At 33.8% G+C, this 26758-nt stretch overlaps 3 protein-coding genes across 3 annotated transcripts; 1 reads left to right on the top strand and 2 right to left on the bottom strand.

The window, feature by feature from the left end:
* Window positions 1–4270: 4270 nt before the first annotated feature.
* Window positions 4271–8644, bottom strand: LOC130635781 (FAD synthase-like). Its single transcript, XM_057445252.1, has 2 exons — window positions 7504–8644; window positions 4271–5315 (listed from the first exon to the last, which is right to left on the bottom strand). Exons 1-2 carry the CDS (start codon window positions 8507–8509, stop codon window positions 4597–4599), a joined length of 1725 nt encoding a protein of 574 aa, XP_057301235.1. The 5' UTR covers window positions 8510–8644; the 3' UTR covers window positions 4271–4596.
* Window positions 8645–8875: 231 nt separating this feature from the next.
* LOC130635782 (isoamyl acetate-hydrolyzing esterase 1 homolog) lies at window positions 8876–20792 on the top strand. Its single transcript, XM_057445253.1, has 6 exons — window positions 8876–9032; window positions 12465–12517; window positions 14985–15292; window positions 17245–17363; window positions 19023–19233; window positions 20495–20792. Exons 1-5 carry the CDS (start codon window positions 8949–8951, stop codon window positions 19188–19190), a joined length of 732 nt encoding a protein of 243 aa, XP_057301236.1. The 5' UTR covers window positions 8876–8948; the 3' UTR covers window positions 19191–19233; window positions 20495–20792.
* Window positions 20793–21649: 857 nt separating this feature from the next.
* LOC130635780 (uncharacterized) lies at window positions 21650–26479 on the bottom strand. Its single transcript, XM_057445251.1, has 4 exons — window positions 26289–26479; window positions 25657–25700; window positions 24939–25035; window positions 21650–23183 (listed from the first exon to the last, which is right to left on the bottom strand). Exons 1-4 carry the CDS (start codon window positions 26474–26476, stop codon window positions 22043–22045), a joined length of 1470 nt encoding a protein of 489 aa, XP_057301234.1. The 5' UTR covers window positions 26477–26479; the 3' UTR covers window positions 21650–22042.
* Between the last annotated feature and the right edge of the window lie 279 nt (window positions 26480–26758).

The raw sequence follows: 26758 nt of genomic DNA, 5'->3' as shown, positions 1-26758 counted from the left end.
CATGACGTTGTACCATGGCTTCAAATTTTTGTAACAGAATTTGCCTCGCTGTTTAGTTGTCGGCACCGGACCTGATTAAGGATGCCTTGGCACCCGCTAACTTGTGGGGATAATGAACTTCGCCCAATCACCATCAACGGCCGTTGGTGAGTGACGACATGACAGCCATGAACTTGTATAGGCTGTTAGGATCAGCACCGTATTCGCGACACACTTGGGCATACCCGGATGTGGAGTATGGATTTTTGTACTAGGCAAACCCATCGTCATAGGGCATGGGTACCTTCATTCTTGCCAGAAGACGACGCATGTGGTAATAGACGTGAAACTTAAAGATTGAGTTGACAAGGGGTACGGAACCCGTCATGGTAGAGATGCCCAAGGCCGTCGTTGCGCAATGGGTATCGAAATTAACCTGGATATGCCAGTAGTCCAGCGCTTGCCCTGTCCAGCCAACCCTGACAGGATCATTCAACAAATTGGTTGGTATCTTTATGGCATATTTTGTAAACTCTGGGAATTCCACCTCAATGTGTGAGTCTGTAGACACGTACAGGCCCTGATGCCAAGTGGCCATCCCCCCTGTTGGATTTGTACTTTGCCTTGGGGTTGTACGAATACATGTTCATCCTTTCTTAAAAGAAAGGATGAAACAACTGTATATCAGTGATATTGACAAGCCTACGATATTTGAAGACTACCTAGAGCATAGCTCTTAAATCGATAAGTATCAGGCCTGTATGGCTGAACTTGTACAGTAACAATGAGTTTACTATTCGTAAAATAGAGCCTTATCAGGGGGTTACTCGAATTGAGATCATGAACGGTCTCTACAGGATTGAGGATTTGGCAACTATTGTCAACAGTCAGGCAGAGGACAAGATTAAACTGTTTATCCTTAAAATTGGACTCTTGTAGGCTACGTTTCAGTGACGGGTACTCGGTTGTGATGAACCGACAACTCCAAGAGCTCCTGGGCATACCCTACGATTCAGCAAAAAGTATTATATGAAGGGTGATTATGATGCATACTATAGGACTGATGTTTACCAAAGATTGACACTCGCTTGCCCCCAATTGGATAAATGCGACTGCCTACTTGACGGTAAAAAGTCTAAAATTCTGGCTTTACTTCCCACCAAAGAATTGAATGCTTGGGGGGACATGTTTACCTGGAGTTTTCGTTCACCGGCATCACGATGTGTATTCTCATAGAATAAAGATGAGAAACATAGCCAAGCTGTACCCGAATCTACCAAGTGCACCTGCACAAAGCGCCGACATGTGGGAGGAAAGCCAGGTCTACAGACTCAAAAAGATTGAGGAAGCGTAACAGTATCTGCGAAATGAGATTAAGGAGCGGGACAGGCTTGCAAAGAATTTTAAAATGCATGGGACCTGGGTACACTTCTGCGACCATGGGCTGCTGAGTATTAGCATCATTACCTTGGGCGTTGGGATCGGGGCGTTAGCCACAGGTTTGGGGGCTTTTCTCTGTATTGCCATGGGCGGTATCACAATAGCTGTAGGTATAGGGCAAGCCGGCCTTAGAAACGCTTTAAAAAGGCTTGGGCTTAAGAGTACGATGCACGAGGGTATAAGACTACTCGCGGAATCAAAGGTGAATTCCATTATCGATCTTATTTCAAAGGCTGTAGAAAATGGGGTGATTGACGAATACTAGTATCGTCTGATCGGACAGGAGAAGCAAAAGTATATGCTATTGAAGGAACAGATGAGGCAACGTTTTAACCGTATTGTAGACAGCATCAATGCTCAGCTAGTTGCTAAGGGAAGACAAGAGGGAAAGGATGAGATTTAAAAAAAACTTCAGTCTGTACAGTATGCAAGCGCTACGTAGAGCCCCCACCTGTTTATAGCCCTTAATTATAAATATTTTATAGGTCTTGTGTGGCCTCTAAAATACATGGTTTTTTAATCCTCACTCAACACTTTGAAGTCCTTATATCGACCTTCAATAATATGTACCTGACGGTAGTAGTGTTTACCCTGCATATACACCGATGATAGTGCCAGGATGGCACTGACTTGGCAGGGTTCATCGTAGGGTACTGGCATACCATAGAATTTAGTTGTGATCGCGTCCTTGTAGTACTTAAACTTGGCGTTTACATAACGGTTCTTTTTCACAGGCTCTGTCGTCAATTGCTGAGATATCAGCTCTTCGATTCTGAACCAGATTTGGCGATAATTCGCAACCCAATCGGGGTACTCTTCCAAATCAAGATTTATCGCTGGTACAGCATTGGCGTTGTACCGGGTGACTCCATATGGGGACCAGATTTTTGTTTTACCCTGAGGGCTACCACGAGGTCTCGTGTATGGTAGCCTATAAAATACCGGTTATCCTTACCTCCATTGGTGGGCATGGGATCTGACACTGTTAGATAGTCCAAGTTGATATCATTGATGTCTGTAAAGGTAGTAGCAAATGAGTAGAAAAGTTTTGGGTTGACAAGCTCATTCTCAAATTGTAGCATCCTGCTTTATTGTAATTCAAACAGACTCCGAGGATTGCTGCTCGTCCTACATACGCAACTAACCCCGTTATATATTCCTGATAGCAGTACCAGCATAATATTTTAGCTTTCACCACAAGCATTCGTCCACAGTACACCTGTCATACTCATGCAGCATACGCTCACAGTCCTTACAGCGTTCCATTTATTTACAGTTATAAACATCATTCTCTAAGTCTTTAATCCTTTGCTCATTCTCCTTCTCTGATTCTTGTACTAATGCTAAGGCCATAAGGGGCAGGGAGAGACCAAAACCGGCTAGGACCGGCTGTTTATTATTGCGCAATATTTAAGAGCGCTTTTGCACCCACTGACCGTTTTAAAAGTCAATCAATTTGTTTCTTTAGGAGCGTTGTCAGTGCGGCAGTGTATAAGGACATGATTTCATGATTTCGACAAATAAATTAATCGCCGCCATTGTGAAGTTGTGCGCGCATTTCTGTTTCCAGTGGACATTGTGCCGGTTGGACGACCACACAGCGCTAAGTACGTCGTCCTTTGCGATTGAAGTTGATTGTAGTAAATTGTAATCGCTTGTTTAGCTACATTTGTTTGCGTTTTTCGCTATATCTTAAAAATCTAACATTTTTTTTGCCAAATATAGATTTATTACTACTATTCCAGAGGTTTTCTAACCTTTTTACCAGAATTAATTTCGTTAAACAAAAAAAAGATAAGAAATTCAAAAGACAATGGAGACAAACGCGAACAGTTCCATAACCTGACGACTAAAAAAAATATTCCCAAGATTTCTTTTCCATTCCTGCAACTTGAGCTTCAATGAGTTTCCCGTAGTGGTGCCAACTGCAGTTGGGAAATATTATTATTAATGTCACAAAAATACTTTCTTCGCTCACCTTACGCGAATTAATTTTTGCGAGAGTTAAAATCTTGTGACGTTAGAAATGACGTTAGAAATCATTCCCCACAAATAAATGCGTTGTTTGTGTAAAACACAGCTTGATGAAATTCCACAGAGTTTAGAATTTGTAGTCATTAATTGTCAGTAATTTTAAAAGACGCGAAAATTAATTTCCTTAAGGCAGATCCGTCAATTCAATCTAACTTTCGCGTACTTGAACTGCGTACTTCACATGAATTAAACGAAAGAGAATGTAATCAATCAGTAATCTAACAACACGGTTTAAAAAATTAAAACAATAACATAGGTATAGATTTCACAGATAAAATATTTCATGTGAAAGGAAACTTTCTATAGCAAAATTTGCCAAATTGGATTTTCTAAAAAATAAGTTATTTTAAGGTATGCTAAATGACTTCTTTTTCGGAACATAAAAGTACAAAGTTCTGCAGTGGTTTCTGTTAGAATTCATACCTTCCCTTCTATAAATTCATACACTGCAAATTCTAAACTCTGTGGAATTTTTTTCTATCATTTAAAATTCGGGAATCTATATATTATAATGCCCGTATACGTCTGTCTGTCCATCTGTCTGTCACGCAAAATGGTAGCTCAGCTGCGGAGGTAGCGAGGCGCACGCAGTGCGGTATAAAAAGGACGGGTGAACCCGTGGATTTTTTCACGGGCTAACGACTAGTTTGTTAAAAATGCAGCTACTGATTCTGCAAAAAAGAATTATAACACTTTTCTATATTCAACAAAAATTGACCCTTGAAATCAAAAATTCTTTAAAAACGTGTTATAAACAATTAAAATTCATTCTAAAGAAAAAGAGAAATGTGTGGGAAAGTAAATAAAACATTTGACGTCACTGTCAATTAAGCGTTTATTTTTAAAATAAACTGTATCACTCCGTAAACTGTTGCTGAAATTGTAATATGTAATATAAAAAATAATATCTCTTAATAGGTGGAAATAGCTGGAAATGTTTAAAACATCAAACAAAATAAAAAATGGTTCCTGTTTCTTATTGAAAATCAAAACCAGTGTGTGAAAATCACACCAGTTAATTGAAGCAGCCCTAAAAATGGACTCATAATAAATAGTCCCTTATTTTTTTTTTAAAAAAAACTGAAATATGCGATAAAATATCTGTGTATCAATAACAAAGCCTAATTTTCTAGAACGAAATTACTACTCTTCTGTGTCACTGTTTTGTCCTTCTTTTTTATCCCTTCCAGTTCTTTCAGCAAACTCATTTTTCAAAGCGTATGCCGGAGAATATCTTCCATCAGGTAGTAACAAAGCTGGATTCTTTGTTGTGTTTGTAGTTGAACCTAACGATGTGTAGCCATCATTGTACAACTTACAATATGGCAGGCGGAAAGTTCGTAGCAGCTCCCAAACCTCACAGTAACTCCAGTCCAAAATCGGCAATACTCGCATGTAGCTAGGCCATCCTTCGTCAGTCACTGTGAATGCCCGGAGGGAAGACGAATAAGGGTCATGTCGCCGGGTACCCATAATAACAGCTTTGATTTGTGGATGGGAAGTTTTTAATTTGGTCAAACCTTCCTTTATACTGCCTGGTATGACTATCATTTCTAAGTTATAATTAACTTCACAGTCTTTGATAAATATATGTGCTTCTTCAAATGGATTGGAATGTTTTAAGTACAAACCTAGCAGTCGTTTTGTATTATCTGGAAACATTTTTTTCATAAATGCCACAAAGAGATGCAGGACAGCTGTACAATCTTTCCCACCGTTAAAACCAATGCAAACTTCATCCAATGTATACATTTGCATAGTCTGTACAAAGACAGCCCATGCACATTTGATAGAAATACTCAATTTTGAGTTGTTGTTGACATCAAGATAATGATCCAAGTCAACTAATGACAGTGAGGATACTAAAGAAAATGAAGATATATATTTAGAACTAGGCCATTAAATATTTCAAAATAATCCCATTAAGCAGGTCCTGTTCACAGCCCTGACAACTAAATTTGCCTTGGCAACTTTTAGCAAATACTATCTTGTCGTAGGGAACATATGCAAGTTCCAGTATTGTAAATGACCACAAGTTTGAAACAGCATAAATGGTTAAAAGCAAATGATATGCTGTATCATTTTTCCTCTTAGTAAAACTAAATATTGTTCTAAACAAATAGCAACAGACATGGTGGTTTAGGCCAGAACAGCCTGAAACAGGCTAGGACAACTTGAAATAGGCTAGAACAATCTACAAAAGTCAGGAACAACCTAAAACAGTCTGAAAAAAATATTTTAAACGCTCTGTCCGTTGCATGCTGTCTTCGTTCCTCAAAACAATAAATTCTCTTAAATCCTGTTTCCCATGATCTCTAAGTCTGCTAGCACTGTTTTGATAGAACACATAATAAATGAAATAAATTCCCAGTAACCTTATGGAAACCGTCTTGATGGTTTTGTTTCAATTGTTTATTCATTAACAAGACTAGTGCTAAATATGAAAGAAAAACACAAAGGAAAGAAAGCAGTGAAGATGGATGATGTTTTAGAAGTAAAACCCTCATTTTTATGTTTTGCCATGATCACTACACCATAGTGGGCACAAGCTAATTTCCAGCTCTTCTTAGGTGGGAACAGGGAGAGTGGGAACATGTAAATTCATTGGTTGACAAGCTGCCTGAAAGAACATGACCAGAAGTTTACCTTTGAATATGTTGACAAACCAGGAAGATCATTGGCACTATTATCAATAATACTAAAATTCATGTCAGGCTTACTATTCACTTAAGGGAAGAATTTAGCGTTACATCAGGGTTGTTTTAATCTTGGAAGTGCTTCCAATGGAGCTCAAAACTGATTGTCCATGGGATTTATAATACGCAGATGGCTCAGTTCTTACAGCACAATCTATGAAAAAATTAAAGTGCAAAAGTTTGAGAAGTGAAAGAAAGGAATAGGAGAGAAAAGATTAAAGGGGAATGGAGTGAAGTCTATGCACAAAGAGAACTCCAAGACGTTTGTAAGAAAAACAACAAAAACATTGGAATAATTTTTAAGGCAAACAAGGCTGTAAATATGTGATATATTAATCATGGAGTCTTTTTATCACTGCATTTTTTCGTAATTTTTTAAGGTGTTTTTGCCTTTTTAAGATAATTTTTGCCTTTAATTTAAATTCTTCAGAACACAGAAAAATAATTATTTCTAAAGTTCTTCTTTTTTGAGGTTAGCACTTGCCTTATAACTTTCTGCTATTTTTATTTACATTATTAACTTATTGTAAGCTTTCAAAGATACATTTTTAAGATTGCCAGTTATGTGCCAGACCTCTAAAAGATAGAAAAGAGATCCATTTAAACCAATGAGGGCATATATAATGGAGTTCAAATAAGCTATTCTGTGTGGTGTGTAGCCAAAATGATCACATTGAAACTTCGAGGATGGTTACATAGATAAAGATTCTGATTTAGAAATGGCAATAATCCTAAAAGCTGCATTATTTATAGCCTTGTAGCTTAGTGGTTATTATTCTTTCACATTGTGTGTGAAAACGGTGTTTGATTTCCCTTGGCTGCCATTCCATACGGGCGAGTAAATATTACCATAACTCTGGATTAATTGAAGCCATGTTAGGGAAATTTGGTAGAACATTTTGATTAAATGTGTAGTGCAGTGGATATTAATACGTGTTGTAATAGGTGGGCATCAGCATTTTTTTCTGACAATCTGCAGATAAAATTAATTTTACAAGTGCATATCTAATCCTTCTTAGTAAGTCATAACACTACTACAGGCAAAATTTTTGCAGCAGCACTTGTGATCCTAACACAAAATATTTTTGCTGGGGACCAGTCTAGTGCTGTCAATAAAACAGCACCAGACTGTCAAAACATGAGTAAAATGTACGGATATTACCATAGACAAGGTAAGAGCATCTCTTAAAGGAGTTTGTAGATGCATTAATAAAAACAATTGTTTTTTGCAATATGCAAAGCAAAACCATCAGAAGATTTGTGGTTAAAATTTAACGCAAATACAAGAATAAGCATTTACCAGAAAGCCTTAAATAGTATTATAATAAGGTAATCTGCTGAAAACAACACCTACATTGTGGGGATGACATGTTTCTTCGAATTTTAACGGTTGATGTATTAAACATTTCGTGATGAGCATCTCTGTTGTTTGGTAAACATTTTTTTATTGACACAATAATATCATTTGGGAGATCTTTTATAAGAGCATCATATGCTAGATCTAATTGTTCTTGCACCTCTGCTTCTAAAGTCACTTTGACTTTGTATACATCATTCAACATTGGATATGAGCCTACATGAACATCTGAAAATTTTTCACTCAATTTTTCAATGCAAGATGCGATGATGTCTTCATTTGCTGATAGATAAATTTTTGTCAATAAAAATGTGCTCTTGCCAGAGAATAAATGTTTATTGGCAAGAAATGATTTCTGTAAGTATTGAGGAACTCCTGGAAAAATGTAAACATTTCTAACACATAGCAATGGGAAGTTTACTTCCCTATTTGTAAGAGGATCAATGCCAAATATCACTTTTGAAGTTTCGGGAACAGTAGCCATTTTTAAAAAGCTTTGTGATAATTCATTAGTCCCAGAAAAAATTTCCAACATGTTCTTTATCTGTTTATTAACTATTAATGGTTCATCAAAGGCCTTTGAAATACCTTTGTATGTGACATCATCATGTGTTGGTCCAACACCGCCTGCAGTTATGACAAAGGAATATCTGGAAGAAAACTTTCTTACTTTCTTTGCTATCTGATCAATATTGTCAGGAAGAAAGGATACTTTTTCAACATAAACTCCATTTGTCCATAACTTACTGAGAAGGAAAGAAGCATTTGTGTCTTTAGTATGGCCTTTTAAAATTTCGTCACCAATAATAATTATTCCAGCATCAGTTCTCTGTGATGCAGAGTTTTTATTATCGTCTTGAACTGTTTTACCCTCCATTTTTAAAGTGGAAAACCATTTAGAAAAATAACTGCAACTAAAGGAACATTTGTGGGCATATTTCGCATAAAAGAAAGACGTGTGATGGAGTAATCTTTTTCTGTCAAATGTTGAGCTGCTCAGCATATTTTCATGGACCTGGAAATCATGTTCCGTGCGATTTCTTTTACTTTGCAATGTTGGACTTTAGAGATTGACCCATCTTAGTACAATACTGACTAACTTTTGTACATCGGGAATATTTAGGAACCCCTAAGATTTTTTTTCTTGCTGGCGCGTATGCTGGAGATTGTCCAAAAAAAAGGCTTTGAGGGGTTGATCAGATAATTACTATTTCTTAACTATTTAAGGACTTTTGATTTAATTTTACAGTGTGCAAAAAATGTTCACTTTTATACTTCATTTATAGCATTAAGGGCAACTTCGTACAATGTTGCCTGTCTTCGTAGATAGATAGATAGATAGATAGACCTCGACTGACCAACCTCGTACATCCAATCAACCTTGTGCGAAACAATCCCAAATAGGATTCGATATATTTCTCAGAACATGCGGAAAAAACAAAATGGCAGCCGAAAAGCAAGGAACAGAGGGACAAGGCAAATGGATGTATCCTAAGCTTTACTTTATTGGCGATTCCAACACACAGGTTGTATTATTTTTGTCGGTTTTTATCTTTTTGTTTTGTTTTGAAGATGCTCATGTACTTATATTTTTAACTTTATTTTTAACTTAGCTAGTGTATTAACTGATCAACAACGAGAAATATAAACTCTTACCACGTACTTACTACTTACTTATTATTTTTGAGGACCTTTATTGTTAAAATCTCTTCAGTTATGCTTTTCTGCTTTGTCTATGTTAAATATGCATATCTATCTTAATACTTTTCTTGCACAAGGTGAGCATAATAGGAAGCACCGTTATATACATTAATTCAATTGTACATGCGTTCCTACGGCTCTCCATCGTTTTACAATATATACTTCCGTTGAATCAATTTCTTTCAGATTTTCAGGAAACATTAATAATAATAAGATACAACTTATGTGTACTTTTCATTAAAAACAAAATGCGGCAAGAAAAGTTATCACGAAAAAACTTGTTTTCTCCTTAATAAACTCTTATAAAAGTTTGATGTTTACCTCCTTCCCGATCGCAAAATATTCTGCAATGGAGTGTTAGTTTTCCCAAATTATTGTAAAGGTGTATTGAATTATTTCCCAAGATTGTTCTAGAAATTTCAAGAAAATTTTTTTTAGCTTTATTATTTTGGTTAGCTTAAGGCTCTCTATTAACTTGATTCTTGTTCATGAGACAGGGCACAGTGTGTCAGACTCCATAATCTTACATGAATATTGCTATTCTGTATTGTTATAGTGCACCTGTAAATTACGTAAATATTGAACTTTTTTAATGTTTATATTTTCCGCGGTAAGCCCTTCTGACTCTAACAGCTGCATGGCATGCAGAAAGATGAAGAAGCTTGCTAAAGAAAGGTCTTTTCCAGGCCATTTCTTTCTATGGAAACATTTTTGAAGCTTTAAACTATTATTGAGTGTAGACAGATAACTTCTGATTGGCATATATTCCTATAAAGTGGTAATAATACTTTCGTTGCGAAGAAACGGAATAAAAAGGATCTCACTTTACCTAGCACCCGCATCTTTTTGGCTGCCACGCAATCGTTAAAGCCAAAATCATATAATCTAATGTAACATCTTTTTGGGGGCTGTCAGCTGTATTTACATTAAAATTTACGTATACAAAAACACATTTTAAGGGAATTTAGTATGTCTATTTTTGAATCAAATGTGTTTTTTTTAGTTTTGTTGACTTTTTTAAAAAACATTGATATATATATATACTTCGGAAATTTTTAAGGACTACCTTCACAACTTCAAACACAGGTGGTTTAAATTATCTTTCTGTTTTTCTCTTGTATGTAATTATATTTTTTCATTTATGTTCAGTATTTTTACCATGGGATAAATATATAAACATCAAACTAACTATAACATCTATAAAAACTAATTTCATTCACTAACAATCTCAATAAAACTTGTCCAGAACTACTGTCAGTATCATTTATTCATTAGACAGGCTTGCATGACAACTGTTTCATTTTATCCTGTATACTTTCCCAGATTATATGAATACTTGTTTCTTTCCAAACCACTGCTCCCTTTAAAGAGCACCCTTGTTGTAGTTTTGATATTTTTATAAGAATACCATCTTTGATTTGCCATAGCATGTTCTTACATTTTTGGCAAAACTGAGACCCATGTTGTGGCAAGATTATTCATACTGAGAAAGAATAATGGCAGAAAGTCTTGCAAATTTATAGTAACTCAAAACTCCAAAAAAATCATCACCTTTAGTTACACCAGTTGGGATAGGGAATTTTGTGCATTAAATTTTAAAAATTTTAAACAAAAAAATAATTTAGATTGAGCAAAATACAAGCATTTAAAAATTTCCATTTTTAACACAAAGTTCATTTTTCGACATAATATATGTGTATCGGTAGTGTCGTTTTAAAGGGATCCTAAGGTACTTTTACAAGTTGGACTTCCTGAAAGATTTTCATAAGAAATTCCCAATGACATATTTACTTTTTATTAAAAGTTCATGTAACCCCAGATATCGTTTTTTAAATATTTGTTTTTCTTGCCGCCTTGATGGCTGCTTCGATCTTCTTGTTCGGTAAAAATTTCAGGCTAGCTCTAGTCCTTTCTGGTAGCACATGACCTTATTAATGACTTGCTATTATTAATGACTTTCATAGCCAAAAACAAATAATATACTGTCGCAAAAAAGTTAAAAATTTTTTTCATACTTTCATACTTTACATAAATTCATACTTTCCAATCGATCTCTGTACGAATGATTTGTTTTTGTAAAAAAATATTTCAACATGATGTACTAGCTTTCTAAGCAATAAAACAAAAAAATAATATTAAAAGCAGGTGTGTGCATGATTTCTTTTATTTCAAATTTAAAAGAATTTATTTCAACAAACAGGTTGTAAAATTTGCTGAACTATAACCTGTCAACCTAGGCGGGTATGATGCTCAAGGGAGTATTTCCAACCTTGTTCTTAACAATCCTTTGGGACAAGGTTGCTGTAAGAGGCAACTAAACTATGCTCTGGAAGAACAAATACTTTTTTTCGTTGGGCTATTTTTTACATGTCTGATCAACAAGGCCTAGCGACTTTCATGTGCGATTTTACCACCTCAAATAATTGCTAACGCGAAGGTACATGTTTTGAAATTATTTTAGTAATTACCTTGGCAAATGCTGAGTGCTGTCTCAAATTACAGAGGTTGTAACCGCCCTCAATCCTATTCGTGCTGGAGGGGGAAGAGTGATGCAGCCCCCTTTCCCTTCCCTCTTCAACTTTTTCCATGAATTTTTATGGGCTTATAGTCACACCTTGATATTTTATTTGCCTTCCAAAATAAAGCGCTACTGAAATAATACATAAATAATACATGCCACTAAAAAGACTGAAGCTAGAATGAAAAATATTTAATGACAAAGAAGGTCGAAGATAACCAAGATGGCAGTCGAGTGACAAGAAAAATAAATATTTAAAAAGCTATATCTGGAGTTACGTGAAGTTTCAACGAAAAATCATTTAGCATTTCTCATGCAAATCATATGGAAACTGAATATGCTTTGTCTTTTTGTCTTTCTATTGTTATATTAACAATTTATTATGTATAAACATGCCTCAGGGTCAACAAATCAAAGTTTCCATTCACCTGCTAGCATGCTGGTCTTAATTTTGTTTACATACCATGAGTATATTATGGGAAACCTAAAGCAACTATGACATCATAACCATTGAAATTTTTAATTGCTCCGATTTAACATTAGAGTAAAAATAGACGGTAAAAACACTAAAAAAATAAAAAACCTCTGTTAACCTTATACAAATTGGATGCAAAAATACAGCCAATTAAATTGAAGACACTTTAATTTATATGTGTATGGGCATTATGTGAGAGTATGGATCAAGAATAGTTAGAAATAACAGCTTTTTGATAATTTTTTGACAAATAATTACTTTTAGCAAGGATATTCATGTGGAGGTTTCCTGGGGATGCTGGCTAATGAATATATTAGGTGAGTAACATTTAACAGCCCAACATTTTTCGAAGTTTACACAAAGTATTTTTTTGAGGAAAGTGCATTTAACACTTATCATCATCATCATCATCGTCATCGTCATCGTCATCGTCATCGTCATTGTCATTCTCAGCTTAACGTCCGTTTTCCATGCTTGCATGCTGTTCCACTCAAAGGACTAAGTACAGAACCCTGATGTACACCAACATTTACACTAAGTTCATCACTAAGTGAATCATTATCCTAACATGACTTCTAGGATTGCTGTACATAGACTGTACCATCGTAACTAGCCACTCATCCACACCTAATTTTCTCAGAGCCCACCAAATAACTTTACGTGGCACTCTATCAAAAGCTTTCTCTAAATCCACAAAGGCAAAATAGAGATTCTTTCTCTTTCTTAAATACATTTCCTGAAGCTGTCTGATTAAAAGTATTGCATCTGTAGTGCCACACCCTAGAACAAAACTAAATTGCATCTTATCTATATCAATTCTTTCTCTAAGTAACTTATCAATCACTCTTTCAATAACTTTCATTACTTGATCAAGCAACTTTAAACCTCTATAGTTACCTCTTTCTAATGCATCACCCTTGCCCTTGAAACAATTCACTATTACTCTCGACTGCCACCCACTTGGAATAGCACCATCCTTTGCAATCTGATTAGCAAGACTTGTAATAAGCTCAACTCCAATAAATCCAGATGCTTTTACTATCTCTGCAACAATACCTGATACTCCCGCAGCCTTGTCAATCTTCAATTTCCTAATAGCCTCCACTACCCATTCTGTCTTGATCTGCATAGCTGGCCCTTTTACAACATCATCATCAGACAAATTATTCTCATCCCAATCAAACTCAGTGTTAAGCAACCTCTGATAATAATTCTTCCAAGCTACCCTTTTCTCCTCCTCTGTGCTAGCCAAAATACCTTCATCATTACATATACACTTCTCACCTACAACATCTTGATTAGTCTTCTTCATTTGGTTTGCTATCTTGAATACCTCATTGCATTGGTCTTCCCTTCTTAACACATCTGCAAATCTGTTTCTCTCTGCTTCTGATTTTGCCTTATACACTGCTGTACGAGCACGACGCTTAGCTTCTAAGTAAATATTTTTTTACCTCGTTGAGAGCTTTCGTTTCACTTTGCCGCACGAAGATATATGTTCTGGCTTTACAGTCAGTAATAATTAAAAAAGCGCTACTGAAATAATACATAACAAGGTCACATGCCACTAAAAAGACTGGAGCTAGAATGAAAAATATTTAATGACAAAGAAGGTTGAAGATAACCAAGATGGCAGTCGAGTGACAAGAAAAATAAATATTTAAAAAGCTATATCTGGAGTTACGTGAAGTTTCAACGAAAAATCATTTAGCATTTCTCATGCAAATCATATGAAAACTGAATATGCTTTGTCTTTTTGTCTTTCTATTGTTATATTAACAATTTATTATGTATAAACATGCTCAGGGTCAACAAATCAAAGTTTCCATTCACCTGCTAACATGCTGGTCTTAATTTTGTTTATATACCATGAGTATATTATGGGAAACCTAAAGCAACTATGACATCATAACCATTGAAATTTTTAATTGCTCCGATTTAACATTAGAGTAAAAATAGACAGTAAAAACACTAAAAAAATAAAAAAACCTCTGTTACCCTTATACAAATTGGATGCAAAAATACAGCCAATTAAACTGACTTCCACTCTTTCCAAAATTTCCTCTTTTCTTTTATACACTGGTCAACCTCGTTATTCCACCACCAGGTCTGTCTATGTTTAGTGGTTCTTTCATCCACCCACAGATATCATTAGAAGCTTCTAGCTGACAATTCTTCAAAGTAGTCCAAGTACTTTCAACATTGTCACTATCACACTGACCATTGTGGGTTAACTGCTGAACTTTTGCACTAAATTGTCTTGCTACAATCTCTTCCTTTAGCTTCCAGACAACGGGGCCTGTACTTTCCCTTGGCTTTTTCAACACTCTTCAAGATAATATCCCAAACCACCAACTTATGCTAGGAAACACAAAAAAGAAAGTGTGATTAAAGCTCTGAATAATTTTTGTCATTAATGTAATACATGACTTTTTCGCTAATTTTGTTATAAAAAGTGTTAAAAAAAAAACCAATCAATTAGGAGAAGACAAATCTTTTTTTAAGTTCCAAAAGTTTTTTACATTTTGAATTAATAATGAATTTCTAGTAAATTGGTATTTTATAAAATTAAAATTGTATAGCAGCTTAAAAAATAAATTAGATGTTTCAGTAGTTCTATTGGACAAATGGGACTCATGTTCTATACTTCTTTCTATTTGTATTTATATCTTATATACAAGTGGATGCAATATGCAATACTTAAGGTTCTCGACCCAAGTAGATTTAATCTTTTTAAAAGACATACAATATCTACTTAAATATCTTTTGATTTCTTTTTATTAGAATTTGTGATGTTGTAGCACGTGGTTTTAGTGGTTATACATCTGATCATTTAAATTTAATGATTCCTGAACTCCTTCAGAATGATAATCAGCCAAAAGGAACTATCGAGACAGCCGTGATACTTCTTGGATCAAATGACTCTGTTGATGAAAAACTTGACAATCGTCATGTTCCTATTAAAAAGTTTGAGCAAAATATACAGAATATTGTAAAGGCTCTGAAGGAGAATAATGTAAAAAACATTGTTTTGATGAGTCCACCACCTGTTGACGATGTTGCATGGGGGAAATGGCTATGGGATAAAAAAAGTGAGTTAAAAATTTTATATAATGTTGACCAGAACCACTTTTCCTAAAATTTTGTAATAAAAGTTTTAAATTTTATTGGACATGCTGCAATCCTTAAAATTAGGGTTAGCAATAGCCTCAAATCCTTTACTATGTTGAGGCTGTTCCACTCAAAGGACTAAGTACAGAACCCTGATGTACACCAACATTTACACTAAGTTCATCACTAAGTGAATCATTATCCTAACATGACTTCTAGTATTGCTGTACATAGACTGTACCATCGTAACTAGCCACTCATCCACACCTAATTTTCTCATAGCCCACCAAATAACTTTACGTGGCACTCTATCAAAAGCTTTCTCTAAATCCACAAAGGCAAAATAGAGATTCTTTCTCTTTCTTAAATACATTTCCTGAAGCTGTCTGATTAAAAGTATTGCATCTGTAGTGCCACACCCTAGAACAAAACCAAATTGCATTTTATCTATATCAATTCTTTCTCTAAGTAACTTATCAATCACTCTTTCAATAACTTTCATTACTTGATCAAGCAACTTTAAACCTCTATAGTTACCTCTTTCTAATGCATCACCCTTGAAACAATTCACTATTACTCTCGACTGCCACCCACTCGGAATAGCACCATCCTTTGCAATCTGATTAGCAAGACTTGTAATAAGCTCAACTCTAAAATATCCAGATGCTTTTACTATCTCTGCAACAATACCTGATACTCCCGCAGCCTTGTCAATCTTCAATTTCCTAATAGCCTCCACTACCCATTCTGTCTTGATCTGCATAGCTGGCCCTTTTACAACATCATCATCAAACAAATTATTCTCATCCCAATCAAACTCAGTGTTAAGCAACCTCTGATAATAATTCTTCCAAACTACCCTTTTCTCCTCCTCTGTGCTAGCCAAAATACCTTCATCATTACGTATACACTTCTCACCTACAACATCTTGATTAGTCTTCTTCATTTGGTTTGCTATCTTGAATACCTCATTGCGTTGGTCTTCCCTTCCTAACACATCTGCAAATCTGTTTCTCTCTGCTTCTGATTTTGCCTTATACACTGCTGTACGAGCACGACGCTTAGCTTCTAAGTAAATATTTTTTTTACCACCTGACTTCCACTCTTTCCAAAATTTCCTCTTTTCTTTTATACACTGGTCAACCTCATTATTCCACCACCAGGTCTGTCTATGTCTAGCTGGTCCTTTCGTCCACCCACAGATATCATCAGAAGCTTCTAGCTGACAATTCTTTAAAGAAGTACTTTTTTCTCAATTTTGTTGTGATACTTCTAGACCGAATAGCCTACTAAAGTTCATTAAATTGTCTGTCATGTTAATTAGTTTTTCAAGTTGCGGCTCACAACACTAGGAACCTTGAATGATAAACGCAATCACTTTATAATAAAGATAAAAGATTTTATTCTTTTTTTAGATAATGTTAAAAGTTTTTGTAACAATCTATTTAATTCGCTTAATTACATGAAAACTAGTCGTTAGCCAGTGGAAAATCCACGGATTCGTCCGTCCTTTTTATACCCCATTGCGTGCTTCTCGCTATTGTGCAGCTAAGCTACCATTTTGCGTGACAGACAGATGTATACAGGTATTATAATATAGATATTCCCAAGTTTTGCCGATGATATTTAAAACTGTTAACACTTCATTTTCTCACCTTGGCAAAGTGCTGACTCAAACGACTAATTTAGAGGGCTGAAATGTGTGAATATGTAAAGCTTTTTCTTTTTTAATTGGTAATATAATAATATTGCAGGAGGTTATAAGGATAGACTTGATACAGAGGAAGTTGAGTTTAGATCTAACACAGTCTAGATCAGATTGGAAGAGGGTCATTAATATACCCTGTCCAACCCATGCTAGCATGGAAAACGGACGTTAAGCCAAGAATGATGATGATGATGATGATGATAATGTTTTTATTTTATATTGTAGATAAACCATGTGCAAATTTTAATTCCAATCTCCCAAAATACGTGGATGTATGCAAAAGAGTAGCTGACATGCACAACCTTACCTTTGTGGATTTATTTAATGACATGTTAACAAATCAGGTGAATGTTGTAATAATCTCAACTATTGAACTTTCAGAAGGACAAAACTGTTGCAAAGTTTCACAATCTTACTTTAAATGTTGACATGGGACAAATTTTGGTGTCTTCATGGTTTCTATGTGTATTTTTCTTGTGGGGGTGCGCTAGAGTATGTGACTAGCAAAATTTAAATGCTCTTTCTTGTCTACCTGGCCTATATGTATGCAAAGTAGCAACTTTGCAGCCTACCAGCAATATATAGCTTTAATAGTTTGGCACTTTTTTCCGTATTTAAAAAATGACTAAAAAAGCTTTGTCTCCATATTATTATCCTAAACTGAAGATGTCAATGTCTGGTGCCACTCATTTAATGCTAACTACAGAATTTAAAGGTACTACGAAATTGGCTGTGTTTTTTTTGGGTTTTTTTATGACTTACATATAGTTCAGCTAATAGTGGTCAAAATTTTATGAGAACACGAACACATCTTAAATTAACTCAAATATCATATTGAACTTATTATTTTAAAATAGCTTAAAACGACAGTCCCCTAAGTATATTTGATATGCATAATTTAATAAGCACTTTATTTTTAAACTATCTCTCTTTAATAATTTTTTTTGTAATTTTTTTTGACATTTGCATAAAAGCATACAAAAATATTGCACATAAAGTGAGTCAAGCCAGCAACAATGTTTCAAGAGTCCTTTTTTTATTTATTTATTACTTTCTTGGCATTAGAAAAAATAGCATTTTTCTATGAGATTGTATTGTGTTTGTTGGCAGCGCAAACCTCCAATTGTACTGCTTATTTTACTACAAAAAAAAATCCAAACAGGTTGTTCACACGTATATGGGATTGTAAAGTGTATGATTTTTTGCACCTTGACCTTGTGGGTTGTGAAATCATTACACACACACAAAATTGCTGGGATTGAAAGTAGCAATGACAAGGAGCTTACTTGGACTGTTTTTCTAACTGTTTTAAAGAATAGGTAAGTAATATTTCTGAATTATGTGATCAAATGCTTTAGTTAACATGACTATGAACAAAAACTATTAAAATTAACTAAATTTCACTGTTTACAAAAGCTGTCTGCAATATTTAATTTTATATTATACAATATCATACCTCCAAAATGTTTGTATTTTACATTTGATTTACAAAAATTTTTTTTTTTTATTTGCTCAGTTTTAGATATATTTTAAATATATTTTTTGTGAATTTCACTAATTTATATTAAATTTGCTAGAAAATTCCTATAAAATTTTCTCCATTTGGTTATCTGTGAACTTTAATTCCCATCGAAAAAAAAAATGCACCTACTCGTCCATTAAATTAAATTCCTGCAAACTTTAGTTCCGCAAAATTTAGTTCCTTTACAGTACATAATTTATCTATTTGCCCAAAGTTTACGTTGGTATTACTTTAATGAGTTGATGAATTAATTATTGTTAGAAATTTGATATGCTATTCAAATAGTAATTTATGTTCAGTTCCAATTGTAAACCAAGTTTGATGGGTTAAAAGTTAGTTTATTTATAGAAATGACACAAAAGGTTAATTATATTAAAATGTAAAATAATTATTTGAGGAAAACAATATTATAAATAAAAAATAATGACATAAAATCTTCCTGGGAATCCAATCTAATTAATCTAATTAAATTTTAATTTAGGAATGGAGAAGTTTTTTTGTTGATGGATTACACTTTTCACAGAAAGGACATTCATATGTGTTTTATAAGCTGAAAGAAGTTTTAGATTCAATCTATGCAAATAGAAAATTTATATATCCTGATTTTTCATTGATTGACCATCAACAGCCAGAAAAGGATTTGTTGTAGTGAATGTGGAAACATGTGAAACCCTAACAGATACAAGTAACAGGTAATACGCTTTTTAAGAGTATATAATTTTATTTATTTATGTCTTAAAAATTTACATATAACAAAAAGCATTTGTTTTTTTAATGACTTATTAAGATGCCATAAAAATATTAAAAAAATAAATAACCTATATGGTAATATTTGCACAAATACCTTAATTTACTTGTGCATGTCTAATTATTGCATAGAACCATTACATGTACAATTAGTTGTGCTAAAATGCTAATATTTTGCTCATTCAACAGAAAGTGCATGAAGATTAGTGTGTGACTGAAATGTGATATAAAGTACCGTAATATCAAACACAGTTAAAAATAAAATAGCATTAGTACTGTTGGCATAAATCTAACATTGTTGAAGCTTTTAAGAACCTATTAACCATAAAAAGCTATTTCTTGGTTAAAGATAAGGGTAATATTTTGCAAGCTTTTAATTTTCGAAAGATGTACAATACATTGTTGTGCTCATAAAGTATCTTTTTTGAAATAACAATTAAACAATTAAATGTGAACTTGGTGTGCGCAAAAGTAGATGTGCGAATGAGTAAGGTATTATTTAATACTGTCAGTAAAAAATAATTATTTGAGGAAAGAGTGAATGATAGTTGAAATAGTAGAAATAGTTAAAATAAATGAGCATAAGATATCAAATTCAGAGCAGGTGCAGTATAATATACAATATCACTAGCAAAAAAATGCATAACTTACATGCCATATTTTACTTTGTCATATGACAGTTCTACACATTCTTTTGCAATAACAGGGAACTTAAAATATGTTCATAAATTGTGTAGCTTTAAAGTCACAAGTAAAAAAACAAATGGTCATGTATTCAGGATTGTGTTGATTGTATGGCATATAAAAACCTTAATGGTTTGATCGTATATCTAAAAGATTAGCTTTGCATGGAAATAAAGCACTGCAGAAAGAATAAAATTAAAATCGCTTTCCAGTGCAACATCATGGATATAAGAAATTTATTTTTTTGTATAATGACTTTTAATATCGCAATTGCGCAATTGTAGAGAAAAAAAACGATTAAAATTGTTAACATCTATTTTCACATGATTTTTTATTCGTTGACCTTTTTGGCACAAAAATTTTATGGTTGTTAATAGGTTGATATTTCGTTTAAAAGGCATCATATTAAAATGTACAATAATTGTTTGATAAAATTGAATATTCAAGGAAAGAATAATTTTTTGAGGAAATTTTTTTGCTAAAAAGATAGTACATAGATAAACTCAAATACATTTAATTTAGAAGCGGAAAATTTGCTTGTCGATGGATCACACTTTTCACATAAACGACTTGGATATACAAGCTGAATGAAGTTCTAGATGCAATCTATGCAAAAAACTTTATATATCCAAATTCTCATCGATTGACCATAGCAGCCCAGAAATAAATCTGTTGCAGAAAATGCAACAACATTTAAAAGCCACACAGATTCAGGTAACACGTAAAATGTTTGCCAAGTGTAACTTTTATATATTTATCTGTTTTTCAAAATTGTAAATTCTACAGAAGTTAATTAGAAAGAAACTTCATATAAACTGTATTTTATCTCATAAGCATGCGCTGCATTAAATGATGGCCCTTAGAAAACCCACCCTCCCTCATAAAAGCACCAATCAGAGGAGAAGCAGAAGGTTAGCAATGTACCTACAAAATTGTATTGATTTTAAAATTTATTTTCTAATAGTAACATTTTTAGTTAAAATTTTTATTGATAGTTCACATATTTTTATTTTTGTTTTTATTTTGAATAGAAAACACTGCGCTTTTTTAACCTTTAAGAATTAAACAACACTAGCTTGTTTAGAAGAGGAAATCCTGTAAACCGAAATGATTATATAATATTCTCTGGATCTAAATCACTGACCACATTATAGCTTTTATTCTTTTTTAGGTTGTTTTGTTTTGTTTTGGTCTGTTTGCACTACGTTTTAACATTTGCACAAACTTGTTTTATTCAAATTCAGAAAAGTTAATGGTTCGACTTCTAAAGTTTGATGAAAAATTGAATAAAAAAGCTGCGTCACTCTAATGAAAACTTGTTCAGGAAGGTCAATAAAGTCAGCAGGAAGTGATGTTTTAAACTTAATTAGGTCGCAGTCCAGTTTTTTCATGATAAAAAATTCTTATTTTTTTGTTGCACGAATTTACACAAGTCCCTGTTGCAATTTGTCGAGATCGTGTGAGGCTTGTTTATGTGCTTTTTTCTTTTTTTCCTTAAATAATTAATAATTAAAAAAGCACCTTTAGGTGTAAATTCCCTTTACCGCCATTACAAAGGAAGGTGAAGTTTCGCTTGTAATCAAACAATGAGATATGAGACAATATTTTAATGCTTTTTTTTCCTTTTATAATACATAAATACTGTTTATCAACAAAAAATAAAAGTTAAAACAACGTCTAAATTAAAATGTTTCCACTAAATAAAACAATATTTATAACAATAATATTATATTTCATATATTTATAGTTAATGAAAAAACTTTTCTTTTTTACTAGCATTATAAAGAGCCCCTTATGTAATATAGTTGTGTTGCTTTCATCAATGCGTCTTTAAGAATGCACGAAAACGTATTGTTTGCCGAAGGAAGCAATTGCGATATATATTTTTATTGATTTTTGTGTTTTTTTCACGAGCTGGCAAATAATTTGGTTAATATCAATATAGAATCAAGTTTCTGAATTTCTACTTCTTCTTACTGTTCGCTTTACAAAACTTCTAATATTTATATGTAATTTCATAAATTAACTAAATTTTTAAAAAATTTACACGTCACCTAATCGATTTTAGTTTTAATACTCGCCACTTCGCGCCCATATTCCACGTCCTCTTGGGCTTCTAGCTTGCATGGCGGCTTTTGGTGACACTCGCGTTACTCGTCCAGTGTGGATGTTTTCCACGCTAGATGCGTAGCTTATGTTGTCTAGGTCGTCGACACTTCTGGCTCGGCGTCTGTAATCGGGCTCCATACCTAAGTAACTTAAATCACCCATACTTCTTGCTCTGCCGTTGGCGTCGGTATAATCGCTCATCTTTCTACCTCGGACGTCTCTGCGCTGGTGGTGTACCATATGGTGTCGATTTTGATTACGAGGATTGGTGGCATACCCACGTGCTGCATGTACAGGATGGAGTTGCACATCGTAACCTGGTGACATTGGTCGGTGTCTAGCTTGTCTGGTAGGTGAAATAGGCATGCTCCTCTCACTTGGTGACACAGATATTCTTCTGTCGTTTGGCGATGCTGGACCTCTGTTGTAAATCGGAGACAAAGATCGTTCGTAAGCGTCAGGAGATCTTGGTATTCTTCTGTCGCGAACAACTAATTCTGGTTCGTACCGCAACTGAGTTCTTGGGGCGGTATAAGCAGCCCGTGCAGCGTAGTATTCTTGATATATGGCATCCATGTTTTGCTCGCTGTCTGACCCATCCTGACTTGTCGGTCTTCTAGGATATTTTGGTGGTATCAAGTTATGAGCACTTTCACTCATAGAGTAAGCTGATACACTGTCTTGCTCGTAATCATTTCGTCGTGGCTTCTCATTAGGTGTTACTTTAATGGTGGAGTCAACATGTAAATTCTTAGGTGGTGGTGTCGTCTTAACATCTTTTTCTTCAACTTCAATGTTTACAATAACATCTTTTTCTTCTATCTTTTCTTCATCTTCTTCCTTTTTTATAGAATCTTTGTCGTCGTTCAGATCTGGTGCTTGAAAGGTGTTGGAAGTGTTTTCAGAGAGTCCGCCATCTTTGATGTCAAACGCATGACCGTTCTGTACATTTTCATTCGGCAAATTACCGTTCGAGCTTGCGACGGAAGTTTTTCTGTCTAGTTCCAGGAATGTATGGTGAGAGTACATTGGACTGGCAGGCTTCGTAGTAAGCATGCCATTAAAATTTTCTTTTTGTATGGATGCATCGTCAATTTCTTTTCTATAAAAAAGGAATAGAATTCTTGTTTTTATTATTTTGCTAGCTTATTTACCTGCGCCACAAATTTATGATAACTGTTTTTATGCAAGGAGCCTAACAAGTCAAAGTACGTGCTACAAACGTTTTTAAGAACCAAAATTTGGCTTTAGCCTGGGTCTTTTTCGTCGTCTTTTTCTTATTTATGTTTAGCCTGAAATTTTTCTTTTATGTTAATGTATTTTAAAGAATTTTTATTTATTCTTCAATTTCTTTCGACCCTAATTCTATATTGCAAAATTCCATGTGCTTTTTTAGTGAAAGTTAGTGAAATTTGGTCCTTGCTATTATTTTCATTTTGTTTTTAATTCGCAGTAATTCAAAGCTTTGTTTCTTTTTAAATTATTCTTAAATGATAGTATATGACACTTCCGTCGAACTTAATTGCGTCATTTTCAAATTAGCGATTTATATAACTTAACAAGTTATATAAACTTAACTGGTTTCAACACGTGCTCTCAAAATGTCCGTGTTTTCAACATCTGCGAAATAACCTTGCTGGATTTTAGATTTTACTCATCGTGTGGAATGTCACATATTTGTTACATAATATTTGAACAGTTTGATCTCATTAAAGTTATCAGCTTTTATAATTAACTCGAAAACAAAAAACCTTTGTAAATGGATAGTATGGATTTGGGGGGCTTATGTAATATATATTGTATAGATTATGTCACATTTTGTGTTGACATTTTTGGTGTTAGTAAAGGCGGAAAAATGGTTTTTGTTTTAATGAGCTTAGAGAATGCGTGCATATAAGATACAAAACTTATTATCTGACCACGTTGTTGCAAGCTCATCTTACTTTGGGTGACAAAAAAACTCTTGAATAATATTGGTCCGTTTCCTGTCATCGGATGCTGACTTACATTGATAGTGAACGAAATAATACTCATGACATAAATAATTTACGTCGGATGCCGGCATTTCAGTAATTAGGTTATAAAAAGTTTAACGATGTGAGTGAGGAAACTAAGGCTGAGGCGTACTGCTATACTGAGTTCGTTACGTCATATATTGTTTCAGATTATGGAAATAAGTCCTTTAGTAAATCTTTTTTTTAAAACTACCATCTCGTAGGTTCTATCGAAATTTTTTAAAAATTGGAGAAAATTTTTTTTATTAGACTGCTTTTAACTACCAATTGTCAGAAATCGCACCGATATCCTTCCTGTATTTTGAAAACAGTCGCGAATTGCTGCCGCCGGAAAAAAATATATGCGATTGTTACCCTTAGAAACTAACAAAGCTGATTGGAAATGTGACGCGTATTTTATTGGCATGGCAACTTGACTGTTGATCTAGTACATTAAAGTATTATTTAAATTGGCACTAAAGGTTCGTGGTAGCTTTTATTATACAGTAATGTTAAGCACTCTGTTAACAATTACCCGATTTCACTCGCAAGCGTTTTATTTATTTTAGATTAAATTTAAAATGCCCACACAAGAAATAATTATTCGATTTAAAGGCAGGAAAAGGAAAAGAAGTGTTCCTTGAAAAGAATATCTATGGAAAACGGAACATTTAAGGCTTTAATTTTGGTATAAACTATTTTTAAAATCTTGGCTCAAGGCAGCATTAATTGTTGCATAAAATCTGAAAATTGCTTAGCAATCTTAGTGCTGTACGTTGTGATACAATTACTTACAACCTGTTTGGCTTATAAAAATATAAGTGTATTGAAAATTATATAAAAAATAAAACACAAACACACACCTTGTTCTTCTGCACAACAAGTAGATTGTTATAAGCAAGGCGATAACCAGCAGTACACATAAACTTGCTAACCCATATATTATTTTATCGTCCATTGCTAAATAAATAAAAGACTTTAAAGAATATATGTGGACGAGTTATGTTCTGAAGGACAACTGACTTCGAATAAACTCAACTGACTTATAAAAGTGTGAACTTTAGCGTGAACTAATCAAGTCCATGCGTAAAATATATTGACAATGTGTTCTAATTAGCCTGGCCGCTTTTTTAATCACACGTTAATGCGGTCAAAGTTGTTAGCGGGTATAACCTGTTATATAATGTTTTTAACACCTTTATACGTGTGAGAAAAGTTCAATTTTACTTCAAAGAAAAGTTTGGGAAAATTCACTATTAAATTTCAAGGTAGTCAGTAGAAGAACTTGCATACAGCGAGAGTGTTGAATACAAGTGCTTGGTACGTTTAAAACCAGGCTAACTAAAACACCAGCGAGGAAGGGAACACACATGCTATTTAAAGCAACTGTGGTAAAGGTAAACGTGTTCCAAAAACAAATATTTGACTTCAGAAATAAAAGGTGGAATGACAATGAACTTGCGACTGAGAAAATTGTTTAACAGTATTGGAATTAGAGGAATGTCGAAACAGCGAGTGTTGGAGTTAGCTCGTGGTTGGTTTATCTCGTGTGTTGAATAAATAGAATTAGTTTCTACTTACCAGTGTTTTTGTCACATGTGAATCCGTAATACTCCTGATTGCAGCTATAAAAAGAAATTGTTTAATAAATACATACTACAAATTCCACCTTCATAATTACTTTCTGATAGTGACAAATTTAACTGGCTAAGTGTATCGAGAAAGATTAAGAACGTACGATTAAGAAAGACATATGTTTGTCTACGCGTTTCTTTTAAAAGCAACTAAGGTTTAGCCCAGCACTCAAAGTTATTTATTTAAAAATTTTCTGTTCAAGCATTAGTTGATTATTGGTTGGTTGCTTTTATATTATATTTTGTACATATCTGAGTAGAATTGTACAAATTTCAGCAATCGTAAACAAGGAAAATGTTATAAAATTAGCCTTAGTACTTGAAGACGTTTTTGAAAGCTTGAAATATATTTCTGTTTCTTCCTGGTTAACCATTGATGTTTTTCAAAAGCTTTGTCAAGTAAAGAAAAATAAAGGCAAATTGAATCAAGGAGAATTTTTTTACGTTTTAGTCCTTCCTAAAAGTTCTCTTTTAAGTCTTAAGATCCAAACCTATATTTAGTTGCACCTATGAATCTTCAAAGCCTTCTATGGTTTTCCAAAAGTTTTAAAGGTTGAATTATTTGACAATGTATTATACCTGCAAAATTTACTTGTTTCTATTACTGAATCTTGATAACAAAGTCCATTGTTGTTACAATGTGAATGATCGTCACATAATCTAAATCGTTTTCCAATACCATCTGATTGTGTGTTGTTTTGACCATAAATACATGATAATAGTGAAGAGAGAATTAATATATATAAACAGGATTGCATTTCTACCATTGTTTTGACCTAAGAATAAAAAGAGTTGAATGAATAAATGAATGAATGACTAAATTAATAAATAAAGAAATAATGAATGAATTTGCAAAAGCTAACAGAAGGACATATTTCTAGAGCCTGAGAGTTTTTAAGAAGTTTTTAACGGAACGAGTTACCTTTTTTTCTTTAAACATTTCACAACATATTTATCACTTATTACAAAACTCTTATGGGAAGATGTTGAATAAAATGAGAAGTGATTGTTAAAAGAATATTTTTAATGCCAGTGTATGCCTGCTATAC

Source organism: Hydractinia symbiolongicarpus, chromosome 3 (genome assembly GCF_029227915.1).
Source record: "Hydractinia symbiolongicarpus strain clone_291-10 chromosome 3, HSymV2.1, whole genome shotgun sequence".
Taxonomy (NCBI): Eukaryota; Metazoa; Cnidaria; class Hydrozoa; order Anthoathecata; family Hydractiniidae; genus Hydractinia; species Hydractinia symbiolongicarpus.
This window is presented reverse-complemented; position numbering and strand designations above follow the sequence as displayed.

Coding starts and splice junctions, on each gene's coding strand:
- LOC130635781 (XM_057445252.1), bottom strand. CDS start 8,509: ATGCTGAGCAGCTCAACATTTGACAGAAAAAGATTACTCCATCACACG. Junction 5,316..7,503: donor AAACATGTCATCCCCACAAT/GTAGGTGTTGTT, acceptor CATTTTCTTTAG/TATCCTCACTGTCATTAGTT.
- LOC130635782 (XM_057445253.1), top strand. CDS start 8,949: ATGGCAGCCGAAAAGCAAGGAACAGAGGGACAAGGCAAATGGATGTAT. Junction 9,033..12,464: donor TTGGCGATTCCAACACACAG/GTTGTATTATTT, acceptor AATTACTTTTAG/CAAGGATATTCATGTGGAGG. Junction 12,518..14,984: donor CTGGCTAATGAATATATTAG/GTGAGTAACATT, acceptor TCTTTTTATTAG/AATTTGTGATGTTGTAGCAC.
- LOC130635780 (XM_057445251.1), bottom strand. CDS start 26,476: ATGGTAGAAATGCAATCCTGTTTATATATATTAATTCTCTCTTCACTA. Junction 25,701..26,288: donor GAAACAAGTAAATTTTGCAG/GTATAATACATT, acceptor TTCTTTTTATAG/CTGCAATCAGGAGTATTACG. Junction 23,184..24,938: donor TTGTTGTGCAGAAGAACAAG/GTGTGTGTTTGT, acceptor CCTTTTTTATAG/AAAAGAAATTGACGATGCAT.